The sequence below is a fragment of the Psammomys obesus genome, unplaced genomic scaffold, assembly GCF_907164565.1.
Source record: "Psammomys obesus unplaced genomic scaffold, mPsaObe1.curated_primary_1811, whole genome shotgun sequence".
NCBI lineage: Eukaryota > Metazoa > Chordata > Mammalia > Rodentia > Muridae > Psammomys > Psammomys obesus.
In genome coordinates, this window is record NW_026596046.1 from 22015553 (window position 1) to 22032437 (window position 16885).

At 46.5% G+C, this 16885-nt stretch overlaps 1 protein-coding gene across 4 annotated transcripts in view; it reads right to left on the minus strand.

Moving 5' to 3' along the window:
* Arnt2 (aryl hydrocarbon receptor nuclear translocator 2) overlaps positions 1-16885 on the minus strand; it is a 153340-nt gene that overhangs the window by 87406 nt on the left and 49049 nt on the right. For all 4 annotated transcript variants that reach the window (XM_055623203.1, XM_055623204.1, XM_055623201.1 and 1 more), the window contains 2 exons: positions 13610-13823; positions 9613-9826 (listed from right to left, as the gene is read on the minus strand). In XM_055623203.1, coding sequence (XP_055479178.1) covers positions 9613-9826; positions 13610-13823 — 428 coding nt within the window. The remainder of the gene's footprint in view (positions 1-9612; positions 9827-13609; positions 13824-16885) is intronic.

Genomic DNA, 16885 nt, shown 5'->3' on the forward strand with positions numbered 1-16885 from the left:
TATATATATATATATATATATATATATATATATATATATATATATAGTCATGCTGGATTAAGGAGGGTGTTAGTCCAACATAACTGGTGTCCTGATAAGAAGGGAATTAGACACTGAGACACCAAGTAATGCTAGAAGCACTGATCAAGAGGCATCTACAAGGATAGGCATGGGGAGGCTTAGACATATTTTTACCTAGAACCCACAGAAGGAACCAATTCAGTTCACACTAGGCTTTCAGAAATCTGGCCACTAGAGCTGTGAAAGAAGAAATTCCTGTTGTTTAAACTGTCTCAGATTATGATCGCTCGTTACAGCAGACAGAGGAAAACTTCACCACCTAGCCATGTGTCTTACCTGGATAACTCCCACACCTGCATAAACTGAATACTTCCATCCCTGGAGCTAACACCCCCACACCTTCCTGAGATAAAGCCTCCATATCCTCCTGAGATGAACTGTGCCTCCCACACATAGCCAATCTTGCTTTCCACTCCCCCACCCTGCCCTCACATACAACAGGGTCACAGGAAACCCTTAGGCTCTAAGGTGCAGAGGCTCATGATGCTCTGGGAATAAGTACCACTTCCCTTCATTGGCCGCCTTACCTGGTTCACCCTTGGCTTCCTTGACAGATCTTACAAAGCAGTGCTCACCCATCTACTAGCTTTTGTTACCATTGAGGCCTTTACCCTATGTCCTACCATTTTATGTGAACTAAACATTAGTCCTTTTCTGGGGTCTGTTTCCCCTTAACTGGAAAGTCCACAAGAGCCTGCCTCCTTTGGTTTAATTCATTACCATATCCCTAACACTTAGCACAGTATCTTGATAAAGTTCATTGGTACTTGGTGAGCCTGTGCTTTATGGATGACTGAATGAACAGAACTTAGAAAGGATAAGAAGCCCAGCTTTTTTCTCTGTGTTCCTTCCAAGCCTGTACTGACAAGACATCTCCAAGGGATAAGGGAAAAATGAAGCAGGGCAGGCAGTGACATTTGGAAAGCCACCCATCTATGTTAGTGGGTTCCATGCCACTCTTGCTTATTCAGTAATCAGTTTCCAAACACAACCATCACTGCTGTCCCACAGATGAGTTCTGGAATGCTCTGTGTTGGTTCTTAGAGGACACAATGTTATCTGTATCTACAGATGAGGAAATGAGTCGCCTGAGTTAGTTAGTTCTCAAGGTAAAGACTCATGGCTGCAAATGTCACCAGGGCCAGCTGACGAAGGGCAGGATCCTCCACCCTTCCATTTGCCTCCCCGTGTCCCCACGCCTCCTCCTCACCCCCACTTGGTCCTGTGCTTAAGTCCCACTAGATCACCTCATGGCACTTTTGGCAGCATGCAAAGAAGGCAGCCCTGCTGGAGACTGCCATGTGCAGAAACAGTGCTCTGGCTCCTTCGTCTACTGTGACACCTCCACTATAATGAACCCAGCATCTCGGGCTGGAGATCTGTCCAGATTCATGAAAAAGCTTTCAAAATAAAATATGAGAGAAAAACAAAAACAGTTCCGGGGGCATCAGCATGCTATGTATTCATGAGCAAAACAAGGCAGGTTGTGTAAATATTTAACAAGAAGAAAGAACTGAAACAGCTCCAAAGAAGCATCTGGGGTGGAAGGCGCTGTGGTTTCCAGTGGGAGTGTCTCTGTAAAGAGGCAGAACAGCCGGCTGCAATGCTCAGTTCCATACTAGTGTGCACTTACTGGGCATCTCTGACAGCCCAACTCCAAGCACTTTCCCTGCAGCTTGTATGTTTACTACACAGCTGGGCAATTTCCAATGGCTTAACTCAAATAAACATGCTTTTCTAACCATTAAGATGTTTCATTTTTCTTTCAAACAACAGAAACTCAATAACAGTGTTAATAGTTGAGATAAAATCCGGAATTATTTTTTCTTCTGTGTTACCTAATATGGCAAGAAATGGACTGCTGAGTATGCTTAGGGTTTCAGATTCTGGCATTGGTCCAAAGACTAAGTTAGGGTGTTCCAAAGAAAATAAACTATGTATCTGAAAATATGGTTTTCATGAAGTTACCTTCATGACTGACAGTTGGAAACACACCATCTTTTTCCTGAACTGATACCACAGGCTGGACTGCATAGTTCACAGAACTCCTGTGGGACCAATTATCTGCCTCGCATTCTTCCCCTAAAGGACCCAAACGCACGGCTCAATTCCACAAAGTCTGTCTTTGCCCTCTCTTGTGAAGTGTTACAAAGGCAGCCCAGCTGCCTTGGGTGGGCTGAGACTGAATGGTGACTAGCGCCAGCTATTTTCCCAGGACCACTCATCCTGTGTTGTGTGTTCCATCTCTGCCTGGCCTTTGGAGCATCTGGCAATGGCCTTCAACGAGTCTATATTCCAAGAAGTTCCTAGAAGATTCATAGGCTGATGGTCCATAGAACACTCTTCCAAACCTCAACAAGACTGATCTGCCCAGATAACTACGAATAGAGTTCCACAATCAATAAGAGACTCCACAAAATATTCTCTCTCCTATCCTTTCAAGGTGAAACTTCAGTGGAGGTCAAAAAGCCTGACAAGGTAAAGAATAAAGGTAGATTCAGTCTGAGGAATTTGACATAAAGTTCCAAAATGGTGCCATGAAGTCAGTACGTCTCAAAGTTCAGTGTGCATCTCAAGGACATGGGTAGACAGACAGACTACTGGGTCCTAGTTTCTGACTTAGGGGGTACGGGGTGATCTTCACTTCCATTATGTTCAAAACTGATGTTCACATAGCTGATTGAGAACCATACTGAGAAGCGGTGTTGGAGACCACGGAGGGTGATGAGACACCTATCTGGACTATCTGCTTTAGTCCCACAGTCCTGATAGGATCCACCTCTCATGTGTACCTGAGCCTTCAGTGCTACCCTGCCCTGTCTGGAATGAGCTGCTGTGCTGGAGTGACTACCGCTGCTGCAGGGATACTGACGGCAATCTCTATGCTCAGAACTGCAATGTGGCAGAGGAGGCCAGAAAACATCGCTCCTTCGTGCCTCGGAGTCATCACCTGGACCAGGTCCCTCCGTCAAACCCTGGGTGAGTATATCTGCCGGCACTCTGTAAGTGACTGAAGCTGGTGTGCAGCGTGGGTGGTTATTCTCAACAGTGCATAAGAAGTGCCGTAGAAATGTAAGTGGATTAATTATAGGTATTAATATTTCACTGCAACAGTTGAATGAGAAAATGAAAGTCATAAGCATCTAAAATCCCACAAGTGCCTTCTCTCCCAGACAGGCAGGGAGACTCTTGAGTGTATGTGGCATCTTGAGGCTCTCATGAAAAATGCCTGATGAGAGGCTGTGAGCACAGCTGGCTGAAAATGGCTCCCTGATGGCCTGCTCTCAGAGCAGCTATCTGTGCCCAGACCGGAGCCTGGCCAAATACTGTGATCCAAGATTCAAAACATCCTTGGACTTCAGCAAAACTCAAAGGGAGATAGAAAAGCTTAATCACAGCTGATTGGGGTGAGTGACTCATACACAGGGGCTTTCCAGATGAAGCCTTGGGGAACAACCAAGCTTGGGTTCTCCCCAAATTACTGCAAAGAATCTAGGCTGCAACAGTTGGGAAGTGGGGGTTTACTCATAAACAGAAGCTGGGAGAGTCTATAGGTGAGAAGCTGAAGAGGATGAGCACAGGGTAAGTCAAATCCCATGGGACCTGTTCACAACTGCACAAGACAGGTTATTCATGAATTAATGAGTGCACAATCATTGAAAAAAGAAAGAAGGGAAGAAAGAATGGAAGTAAAGAAGGAAGGGAGAAAAGAAAGAAGGTAAGTGAGTAAGTTAGTTGGTTCACTCCTTGCTTGTATCCACTTCTACCATCGGGCAGTCTGTTTCAAAGTTATTCCCTATTCTGACCCAAAATGCTGAATGCAGGAGAACCCTGCGGATCCTTAACCACAGAAGGTCATGCATGGCACGTGGTCCAAATGAACTTCCTTTTGAAATGTCCACAGATTAACCTCTCCCACATCCTCTTCCTGGTTGAAGAACCAAGGCCATTTCTCCCATTGAGGTGCTGAGGTCATTGGCAAAAAGCCATCTGTTTCTACTCACCAGGATCAAGGTTTTCCAGAGTTTGACCACCAGGAGACACCGAGAGGATGTTGGCTCACTCCTTGTCTCTTGGGTGGCGTCTCTGCTGCCCCTTCTTGCTCTCTGAACCTGGTGCTTGGGTATATCCAATTACAGCATGAGGGCTTGCTGTCACCTGGGAAGCCCTGGGTCTTTCCATACCTTTCCCCACTGAGCGTGATTACTCAGATCGCTCAGAGATCTGAGGTGGTTATTTCTGTAGCCCCCTTCCCTGCAAGGCACTCCTGAGTCTCAACCACACCCCCTCCTCACAGTGATCACCTTATAAACCACTGCTTGGCATCCTTCCTTCCTCTGAAGAGTTACTTAGAAAATGGTAGGAGGAGAAGGGCTAAAACCTGGAGCAGTAACAAGATAGGCCAGTGTTATGTTGACTCTACCATTCCGGAACGCAGCAATGGCCTTATGGAGGAAGTAGGGGTGTGTCCAATAACCTGTGTCCAGCTTCTAGTTACAGTGTTGATGGCTCTGAGTGCAGCGTGGGTCCAAGTGCCTTGGATGAAGAGGCTGGTCTCAAAGCCTAGCTCTGAGTCTCCTTAGCCCTCAGCATGGGTCAGGGCAGGACAGAGCAAAGGAATCTAAACAGTGCTAAGAAAGGCAAGCCAGGAACACTCACAGACTTTGGCAGAAAGCCATTCTGGATATTACATGCTGCACAGCCAGAGGCTTGAAGCCCAGAGCTGCATATGCATGTGTGACGTCGCTGGAGAGCCCCACACAAAACAAAGGAGAACTGGGGATAAATAAAAAAGACTCAGGGTGAGTTTACATTATTTGGTACACTTATGCTTCATAAAGCTACTGTGGACACTGAATGAGGAAACACTGACCCACTGCTCCCAAGGGAAGTTCAGGGTTGGGTTCCTATAAGCCTTGATTCATGGATTCATGTTTTTGTCAAACAGTCAGTACAGAGCCTGGTTTTATGAGTAGCTCTGTTGAACAGCACACTGACACTCAGCATATACAGCCAGTTGGTGACCATTGCACTCTTAGAGCCATCAACACTGTAGGCAGAGGCTGGATAGAGGTTATCAGACACACCCCTACTTCCTCCACAAGGCCATTGCTGCCTTCTGGAATGGGAGTGACAGCACTTTAGCACAGCACTGGCCTATCTTCTTACTGCTCCAGGTTTCAGCGCTTCCTCCTCCTACCATTCCTACCCAGTGGATTAGATCCTATTTGGTAACCTTAGACGAGAGAATAAAATCAGAGCTGGTAGGAACTTTAGGGATCCCCTGCCCTGGGATAAGAAGAACAAAGATCAAAGAAGAAAAGAACTTCCCAAGATCACCAAGACAAGACCAGAGTGAAAAAAAAGGAGAGTCTCCTAGCTCCCTTTCTATGGCTCTGTCTATTTTCAGCAATGCTGTTGCCAGCGGATAGCATCATCATTGTCTCCCAACAACATTAGAAAGCTTATTCACAGAAAGACCAAAGCACTGCAATGATCCACACCTCTGTGGACCACTACCCTTGTCCACACTTGACCAGCTATGGAAAGATTTAACCCAACAAGGAGCCCCACTATCTCTTCTTGATTCCACACCTCTGTGCAAATATCACTGCCTAGGTCCCTGGACCAACAGGGCAGGCTGAACACACTGCTCTGGCTCCCTCTTTGTCCTTTCTCTCACTGTGCACACACACAGAGTATTCCCTGCCTATGTTCAGTACAGATGGAGCTGCAGATCCAATGAATGGGACATCCACTCCCTAGAGGGGTTCAGGGGAGGGAGTCTTCCTTAAGGGAAGGACTTGGCTGATCTCCTTAAGACACCTCTATTCTAGCAAGCCTTGCCTAGATTCCTGATCCTGGACCTGCCACCTTAACTCCCTTACTTATTTCTACCTTAGACCACAGAGGTTCAGGGGCAAAAGGATTTGAGAGCCTTGTCCAATAATCAAAGGCATCAAGTAACTCTTAAGACTTTCTAATGAAAAAAAAATGTATTAAATGTGCACTTTGGATACTCAATAATCAAACTCCAGCCTGTTCTGGGCACCAGTGAGCCCCATGCCTGTCAGCATGCAGCCATGCTGCAAGGAGCCATTCTAAGCTATCTCCCCAGGTCAAAAAGTCTTGTGTGTATCTTGGAAGAGTCTATTTCACTGCGTGACTCCAAAAAGAATCCCGTGGCCTCTTATTCCCTAAGGGTCAGGACCCATTCTATCAGCTGTGGGTACTGCTCACAATCCCTCCAAAGTCGTTTCTACTCAGCCAGATGCATGAAGACTTCACACAGAAATGTCCAGGAGCCGCCTGTGAGCCAGTTAGCAGCACTCTTGGACTGAATCCGCACTGCCTTTGGCCACCACTTCCCCTGCCATATGCCCCAGCTGTGTCTCTTGATGAATCTGAAGAAGCCACATACTGTGGCCAAATACAGAAAGTCTAGGGAGAACAACAACAACAAACCAAACCAAACCAATAACAACAAAAAAACACCCCAGCTGTTTCCAGAGGGGATGACTTCAGCTTTACAACCAGCACTTCCTGGCTGACTTCTTTTCACACAGTTCCCAAGTATTGAACTTTACATTCTGTGTTCCTTACAACAGTCAGTCCAAAGAGGGAGCTACAGTGTCTGAGTCTGAGTTTGGGTTCTTCTTTCACATACAAATCCCATCCCCACGCTAAATCTCTATCTGTGGATCACTCGCACTAAGAAAACGAGTACCAACCTTCAGAAACAGTTTAACCTCTGCCAGTCCAGACACCACAGGACTGGATATGATTCTAGGTATTACGGGTAGAATTGTGACCCTCTCTCAAAAATTCATAGGCTGAAGACTTAACTGCCAGAACCTAAGAATATGACTACTTTCGGAGCAGGGCCTTTAAAGAGGCAATTAAGGCAAAACTAGGTCATATGACTGGTATCCTTCCAAAGAGTAGGGGAGGTATGAGGAATGCAGGCAGAAACAAAGATCTTGGGGGACTGAAAGGGAAGCATCTGGAAACTGACGAGAGGTCTCAAGAGAAATAGCCCTGCTGACACCATGATCTTGAATGAAATGAACCGAACGCTTGACTGCAACTTGGCAGGTTGGCATCCTAATCCCCAGGGTGATGGGAGCATTAGGTCATTGGGATGGAACCCTTGTGGCTGTGATAGTTCTTTCTACCCTTTGAGGACACAGCTCAAAAGCATCATCTATGAGCCAGAAGGTGCACCCTCACCAGACATATTTACTTATAGCTTGATTTTAGACTTCCTAATCTCTTTTTTTTCTTTTTAGTTTTTTTTTATTAATTACACTTTATTCATTTTGTATCCCCCCATAAGTCCCTCCCTCCTCCCCTCCCAATCCCACTCTCCCTCCCCTTTCTGCATGCATGCCACTCCCCAAGTCTACTGATAGGGGAGGTTCTCCTCTTCTTTCTGATCTTAGTCTATCAGTTCTCATCAAAAGTGGCTGCATTGTCCTCTACCATGGCCTGGTAAGGCTGCTCCCCCCCTCAGGGGGAGGTGATCAAAGAGCAGGCCAATCAGATTATGTCAGAGGCAGTCCCTCTTCCCATCACTATGTAACCCACTTGGACACTGAACTGCCATGGGCTACACCTGTGCAGGAATTCTAGGTTATCTCCACGGATAGTCCTTGGTTGGAGTATGAGTCTCTGGGAAGTTCCCTGTGTTCAAATTATCTTGTTCTGTTGCTCTGCTTGTGGAGTTCCCGTCCCCTCCAGCTCTTACTATTTCCCACTTCTTACATAAAATTCCATTCACTCTGCCCGACAGTTCTAAAACTGTGAGAATGTACATAAACAGAGATTTAGCATGAGGACACATACACACGCACACCTTTTATTTTTGATTTGTGTGCATGAGTATGTGAATGTGAGTGCAGTTGGTTGCTGAGGCCAGAAAAGGGCTTTGGAGCCTCTGGAGCTGGAGTTACAGGCAGTTGTGAGCTGCCCAGTGTAAATGCTGAAAATTGAACTCAGGTCCTTTGGAAGAGAAGCAAGAGCTCTTTGCTACTGAGCCATCTTTTCATGCCCTTAAAGCTACACAGTTCACAGTAGTTTGTTGTAGATGAAGTGGACTGAGAGACTAAATTTCCAGCCTCCAAAGTAAGAGAAGATCAATTCCTGAGTCGGAGTTACCTAGTCTATGGCACATGTCACAGAGGCCTGAGTTGACAACAGGAACAGTGACTCACTTATTCACTAGGCTCCTGCTGAGTGGCTACTGCATGCAAACTATCAGAATTTAGCACTGTACTAGACACAAATGAAGAACCGCAGCTGCATATAGTCAGGGAGGAACATAGCGCATATGTATGTTATATAGAAGGATGCAAGCATTTTGATAGAACGCATCTGTGACCTTTGTTATGAAAATATAAGTTTGTTCTTTTTTGAGGGATACGGGAGGGAACAATTGGAGAAAATGTGGGTTTTGTGTTTGCTTACCCATGAAAAATAGTAGATGAGCAGAGAAAACTGCACCGGGCTGAATCAGGCCACACAGAGAGCCATATCATTCACACGCCCCAACCACCTACCAGCAGTGAGTTCACCATGAGTTATCTACAATTGGTGTAGAAACTCTGATTTCACATAGCTGTCCTGGCAGCACTTTATGAGAACACACAGGAGACAACATCTCCTAAGACTGGTTTCCTCAGCCAAAGTTGCTATTTTCCAGGTCAAGAATCAGGCTTAATATTATTTATGAATTTCCACTTGTCACTAAAGCCATGCTGTCATTTTCACTAAGTTCCTACTTTTACTTTTGTCTGTTTTGTTTTACTTCCAACCCGCTTTCCCCAGTGAATTCTATAGATCTTATTGCATGCATTGTACAGCGAGGTCATTTTGAAGAAGGTGTCTATTATGTTATGGCAGACTTACTTAAATATTTCAATAAGGAACTGTATCTCAGGTGGCTAAGGCCTAGGTTGTTAAGTGACGGGTACCATGGGGATACAAAGAGAACATTTGGGTCTCACTAATGTAGCAAGGACACCTCCTACTGACCACATACTCTAATTATGGTAAAATTTAGAAAAAAGTGACATATTAAATGAATATTTTAAGATACTATTAATGAAGTCATTACACCAACTAAATAAAATATATCATCCCATCTTTAGGATATTTTATGAATTCTAGCTTGCCAATGTGTTTACTGAAGAAAACACTTTTTTTTGAGACAGGGTTTCTCTGTGTAGCCTTGGCTGTCTTAAAATTCACTCTGTATACCAGGCTGGCCTGCCTCTGCCTCCCAAGTGCTGGTGTTAAAGGTGCACACCACCACCGGCGGGAGAACAAATTTTTTTTTTTTCAAGACAAGGTTTCTTTATGTAGTCTTGGCTGTCCTAGACTCGCTTTGTAGACCATGCTGGCCCCAAACTCACGGAGATCCACCTGCCTCTGTCTCACCGAGTGCTGGGATTACAGACATGCTCCACCACTCCCTGCTAGGGAGAACAATTTTTAAGGTCAAATGGCCATCCCCCCCAAAGTTACACCGACCTGTCATGGAGTTTTCCGAAGTGCACAGCTGCTCTCTCAGTTTCTCCACGTCATCAGGGTGCACCTGTTCATAGAGGGTGCTCCCAAACCACTCGGACTGTGGCTGGTTCAGAACAGGAGTGACAGAATCAGACACATAGATCACTCTCCCCGTCTCAGCTGCCACCACAAACAGAAATCCATCAGCGGCTTCAAGGATGAGATGCTTCAGTTCCTGGGGAGAAAAGGCCATGGTCAGCAAGTGTACTAACAGGCCCAGATCAGTTATCTTCTCCTAATTAGCAACTTAAACTTCCTTTAGGTAGCTCTTCATTTTGGTGTACAAATGGTTGGTTGGTGAACATCATTTCACCTGTTTAGCTTATTTTTAGAAAAAGGCACAAAACTTGCACCATCCCTAAAACACACTATCTTTTCTTGGAGAGATGAGTGGGGAGATGTCCAGTGAGGGGAGGTGAGAGAGCAGGGAATGATGATCAGGAGTGCAGAGTTGCCAGTTATCTGAGCTACCTCCCTCAGGTACTGAAACTGATGTCATCATGCTGCAGAGAGGCCCAGCATATGGCACATGGCACAAAGGGTCCTAGACGGTAGAAAGGGATGAGGGTGAGAGGGAGACAAGAGAGAAGCAGACCAGAGTCTTCCTACTGTTCCTACTGTGTGGGGATACTGCATTCCTGTTCCTGCATGTCCCAGCTCAATTCTCACACTGTATAGAAGGGTGTCCCCTTAACTTACATATGTCTTTTGGGCTTCCAGAACTCTGAAAGCCATCATCATCATCTCAGCAGACAAGAACAGCACAGGACACAGCAGAGAACAATGAACTAGCCACATCACCGAGGAGAGGCTGGTGTGCTGGCTGTGGGAGCACATAGGCTTACCAGAGATATGACAGTCATTAAAGGCAGAAAGGAAGTGCTTGCAACTAATGGATGAGCAAGAAACCCTGCTGTCACGTCAGGGGCCACAAAAGAGCCAATTTTTATAAAATGAGCTATCCATACCTAAAGGCGGCTCAGTGGTGACTATCTATACACTTTCTCATCAAGCTAAATAAAATACCCAGACTCCTGGCCTGCGGGAGGTGTGGAGCTGACTCTCCCACAAACACTCCCAACCTTCTCACACACTGACCAGGTCCCTTGGGGTCAGCAGTTAGCAACCGTTTTCCCCATCCCAGGCTCAGTGTTCAAACATAATCCCGCATGGAATGGTTATCATACAACAGTCAGGGCTAGCTGAGAGGAAGCAAAGGATGGAATCCAGGACTTCTGGTCAGAGTGCCCTCCTAATGCCCAAGAGGGTCCAAAGACCCAAGTCTACAGAAGATCTTAATCTTCTCAGAGCACAACCTAGAAAATTTGTGGCTGGGGAGCCACTCAAATGCACTCAGCCTGGGAAATCAGTGTGGATGCAGATGGCAAAAGCATTTTTCAACCAAAAGTTTACTCTGTCAATTCCCCATATGCACCTCTGCTTCCTGTGTCTCTTAGATTCTTCCGTGGTTCTAAGAATGTCAGCATTTTTATTCGCAGTGTCAGGAAAAATCTTCCCAACAGGAAGATCCTTTAAAAAAAAATCAGGGTAAGATGTCTGGGGAAGGAGAGAATTCTGTGTCACTGGAGGAGGTTGGGTGGCTTTGTTTATGCATACATGCATGTTTCTACACAGTTTGCAAGGACTGCAAAGGCCCACTGGGACAGAGCCACCATCACCCATATCTTCACACCCTCCCTCCCGAGGTTCATCATCTGAGAGCTCGTTACTCATAACTGGCCTTTCCTCCTTTCTCTGGTAAGACACTATGGGTTTGGGAGTGAAAAAGATCCCATCCATGCCCTTCCATGTAACTGTACAACCCCGGTGTGGTATTTAATGGCTTTGGCTTCTACTATTTTATAAAGATTCCTTTCAGCGAAGTTCTGGGAGGTTAAGTGAGCTTCTGGCGTGCAGGGCTAAGTAAGGGTTTGCCATATAGTAGGACTCTTTAAGTGTACATATGGCCAAGAGAGAAGCATGGATAGGGCACATAAGTGTGTAGCTGCCTTCTCGCTGCCATCTGTGGAGTCACTTAGAGTCCTTTGGCAAGAATTTAATAAATTCAGGGAAAACATTCTGTACTGACCCTGGTGTTAGTAGTACTTAATTCTGTCTAAGACAGGTCGTGTCTCGCCATTCATCTTCATTATAGTAACACCCCCACCACAGTCTGCACGGGGATGCCTTTCCCCACCACAATCACAGAACTGGGGGCTAGCATGCCTTTCATTTTTATAGAGACGGGAATGTGGGTGGAAGCCCGTACCTGGACCACCATGCTCCATTATCTCTAAGACCAAATATGGCCACTACCTTCTTCCTGAAACCCTCAGCATGAGGGATCAAGTGACCCTTGAGAGGAGTTAAAAGGGATCAGAGTGTGTACGGCACCTGCACAGGAGGACAGAGGGCAATCGAGTTGGTTTATCTCCCTTGTTCTTCTAAAGCTGCTGTCACAACATAGACAGATACTCTGCACCAGCACAACTAGAAACCCCTCGTGCCTTTTCCTCTCCTCCCTCTGTACATACTGTGCCCCTCTTGGAAGTCCCCATGCTGACCTCTTCTGTGCTCGTTCTGTGGTTCCTTCACAGCCTCTGTCCTGAGCACGGCCCCTGCACCACAGTCACTTTTCAATTTCATTTTGGCCTCATGTCCTACCTTCTTAAACACCACATTACTCAAGATTCCACACATGGGGTACTTGGCACTTCCAAACTAACACCTCTGACAACCATGTAATTTCATCTCTTTCCACTGAGCCCATCGGCTCATTTATCTTAGGAAAGCCATGGAAGTCAGAAAGTCAAAGCTTCATGTTTAGTTAGACGAGTCAACTAAAGCTTTAGGTGCCAGCTTATGCTCACTGTGACCACCACAGGAAGGACAAGGACTCGGAAGACAAGCTTCCTGGCTCGTATAAGCCCATCTACCAGTGCCACCTTGCTATTTCATGCAATTTTCTCTCCCGAGTTAGCATGGGCATAAATCCATGGCTTTAAGGAAGTCCAGTAGACCACTCTCCAGTTCCTTCTCTAAGCAAACAACCCGGGGGAATGCCTGCAAGGGATGCTCTCTAAGCTTCAACTTCCTCTTCTGTCAAACAGCGATGAAGAGCAGCAGCTTTTCAGTGAAAAAAAAAATGAATGGCACAAAAAGATGTGACTTGGACCAGGACCACGGATGCCTTCCAGTGCTGGCTGTGATGACCCCGTAGTCATCACCATCACAGCTGTTGTGACTCTCATGGCAAGACTACCCGCTTGCTACCTTTGTCACTGCCATCTTCCTGTGTCAGTATGCTCATCACATTTTTTTAAAACTACCCCTTAATGAGGTTTATAGGAGCTAAAAGAGTAGAATATAGACAGATCTGGCACTCTTGAAGAGACCTACACAGTATACTAACCTGGGCCCATGGGGCCTCACAGAGACTGAACCATCAACCAAAGAGCAGGCATGGGCTGGACCTAGGCCCCCCATACATATGTGGCAGATGTGCAGCTTGTTCTTCACGTGGGTCTCCTAACAATTGTTGTGGGGACTGTCTCTGGCTCTGTTGCCTGCCTTTGGATCCCTTTCCCCTAGATGGGTTGACTTGTCTGGACTCAGTGGGAGAGAATGTGTTTGGTCCTGCTGCAACCTGATGTGCCCGTGTGCCATGATGTGTTGATACCCATGGGGGAGGTTCCCCTTCTCTGAGGAGGAGAGGGGTAAATGGGGTGGAGAGTGTGAGGATGGGATAGAGGAGAGGAGGCAGGGGGCAAAGATTATAAGACCGGGTGGGGGTGGGTGGGGAATACTTCCTGCTGAGATATGGAAGCAAACTTTCTTGCCTTCACCCCTTCCCCAATCCCGAATGCTACGTTACCACACAGTTTATCTCAGGCTTGTGACCCCAAGGCTCTTTCCCACTTCCACCAGCCACAACACCAGAAGAGTAACGCTGTGGCACCTGCTCAGTGAGGAAGGAAGGCTTGTATGCGCCGTCAGTAGATTTGTTCCCGGTGCCCCTCATGGACTTCATGTGTGAGACCGCCATACGCAGGATGGTGAGCTTGTCTGGCTTCCGAGCCAGTGCACTGCAGGTGGGAACCATGTCGGAGAGCTCCGTAATATACTGAGTCATCTTGTTCCGCCTGCGCCGCTCAATCTCACTGTGGTTCTCTCTTCCCAGAAAGCAAGAGGTTAGGGGGAGGGAAAAAGAGAAGGATCAGACCAGGGGTCACCAGACATTGGGGTAAGATAACACACTGTTAGTATCAGATGGCCAAATTCCTGGGCCTAACTTATAATGGCTCAGTGCTTTGGGCACTTGTGGTTGAAGCCGAGCCCTGATAGATCAGTAAGCTCTTGTCTATGTGTGGGGAGCATGGACCTCCGTGATCTCCTTTTCTAAATATGTATTGGCCTTTCCTAAATTACACACATGTCTATGGACTTTTCTTGGACATGCAAAATTAAGACCAGGGACCATGGAAGACTAAAACATCCTAGCAGGCTTTCTGTGTATAAGCATGATCTTAAACATGAATCATGTTTGGACATATACTTAAACATGAATATGTGTGGACATATACTTACTAATGTAGCTTCTGACTCCTTACACATGTGATTTATATACCTCATAATATGAGGCACTGTAAGATAGCCTTTAACTTATGCTCCTTTAATGTTTTTGATGGTGATGATCCATTCAGTAAACACTGTACCTCAAAATACATAAAGCAGCCAATAATGATGAATACCCACACTACCATGCTACTTTTACCTTCAATACAACATTCAATATACCTCATGAGTCCTCAACACCCCACTCTAAAGTAGGAATGTGCTAGATGCTTAATCTGGCTGAAGGCAGCCCAAGCCAGGCTGAGATGTTGGCAGGGGCTTTATCAATGCCTTTCTCCTTAACAATACCCTCAGCTGACAATGGGCTGGCAGTATCTAATGCCTCACAAGCGTTACTACTGTTGTGTCACTAAGGAGCCCACTGATGACACAGCTTTACTTTATATAAAGTTGAGTGTGTCTTTGTTCTACACCCAGTGCATTTCCTGCAGCATAGTAACAGAACAGGTGCGATCCTGGCTTACCCAGCTCCATCTCTGGGATGTTTAAAACGAAAAAACAACAGAAGGGCTGGGAGAATATTTCTGCCTCAAATTATTTTTTACCTTTAGGCTCAAAAGAGAGTAACAGCCAACCTCATTTAACACACTTAAGACAAAGGTGATTACTGGGATGAAACAGTAAAAATACAATCTGTGTCTGCTGATGCAGGACGGAGGGCTTCGTGGTTTCTCCAGGAAGGAAAGTGACACTAACAGCAAGAAAAGAAGATCCCCAGGCAAGGTTGCTCCACACACTGCATGTATTCATCATCTTTACACCCTTCCTTCCAGGGAAGCGGGATAGCATGTCGCCAGCCGCAGAGGTGTGGCGATGTGAATGCCGTGTGTGCCGAGAGGCCCTCTGTGAACACAGCAGCCAGCCCCTGGGCGAACTAGTGTGAGCATGATTTCCATTCAAGGAGTCCTGAGCCAGCACCGCCAGGGGTAGAGGATGGCAGAGAAAACAAGGACACCCAACATGGTCTTCAAGCATCAGGCTCATTAAGCAGGAAAGCAAAACGTCCACTGTGCACAGCAGAACCCAGGGGTGGCATTTGATCACATGTTCTGAAACACCTTGGAAGGTAAAAGATAGGAGAGAAAAAGACATAGAGGGGAGGGTCTAGAAGGGGTTGGGATCAGCAGGCAAAGTTAGACCTATGTGGCAGGAGAAAAGGAAGGTGTGTTCTGGAAGGTTTGTCTGGAGGGTCAAAGGAAGGCCTAGGATTGGGAGGACACATTGCGAGAGGGAGCGGCATTCCTGTAAGAGGGGTAGACCTTGTGTAAGAGGAAGTTGAGAAGCTTGGAAAGCTGGGGAGCAGCCAGAGCTCAGTGAGAAATCTAATGTAAGCAAAGCCAATGGGCCCTGATGTAGTAGCCGACATTTTAGAGAGGTTCAGAGGAGGATGACCCATGTAGGAGACAGGAGGAAGACAGGTTAACACCAGCAAGCAGATTCCTGAGGCCAACCCCACCCCACAGATGACTGCCTGAAAGATGGAAACTGTCCAGGGAAGCACCAAGCTCTTGTACGTTGCAAACACTCTCTAGGGTCTCGAAAGTCTCCATCCTTTAGGCAGAAGTGGGAAGAGCTTGCTGAGGAGGGGGAAAAGAGTCAAATAGAGAAGGAAAGATTAAGGTTGGGCACCTCTAAGCCAAAGAAAGTGATACAATACAGAATTTGGTCAGAGGACTTCAAGCTCTTGAACACAGGCAAGAATCTTGCCACAGAGAGACCAGGGTCTCTTTACGCTCCTTCCACAGCCACAGAGCTGGTCATGTGGTGCAGACCACTTCTTCAATGGACCTTTGTCCAGGAGGCCCAAGGTAGGGCAAGATCCAGAGTGCATACCCCCACACTCCCTGGCACCTAGAGAAGGTGGCGCTCTGAGAGTGTACGGGCTGATGAAGTTCAGGCACTTATGGGCAGAACTTCCTCACCTGCCTGCATGTTCCTGTGGGGATCACGTGAAACAGACTTTCCTTGCTGTGCAGAGCAACCCTCAAGGAGAATCTGCTCGCTCCACTGACCTTTAGGATGACCCATCAGCAACCCCCCCTTCTCCCTTGGTCTCCTTCTGTATTCCAGTATATATTCTGTCACTTAGTGCCTCTCTGAATCATAAGAACACAATGTCTATTTTGACTTATCTCTAGTCCAGCACATGCTGAATGGCTTCTTCACCACAAACTTCTGTCCCTGCCAAAACTCTTGCAAAACCCTCTTGACTCTTCTCCCTTCCCCATGCCCATGCCCATGCCCATGCCCACTGCCCACTGCGGCTTGTCACTACCTGCACCACGTGGCTAAGCCTTCTCTCATCTCCCCTCCCCCGCATCTTAGACCTTATATTGTAGCCAGACTGACAGTTGTCCGAATGCAAGTCTGACCCATTATAGCTCTTCAGTGACCCCAAGCCTACAGAGGCAAGTCCAAATCTTTCAGCTAGAGTCTGTGTTGAGCAACAGTGCTATATTGCTATGGATTAATTTCCCTCTATAAACATGGAGAGGGGTCTTTCTGAGATTCTCTGATGGATCCATAAATAAACTTAATTTGTGGACTGAGGTGAATGAAGAAAACAATTACAGGAAGATCTAAAAGCTAAAAAAAACAC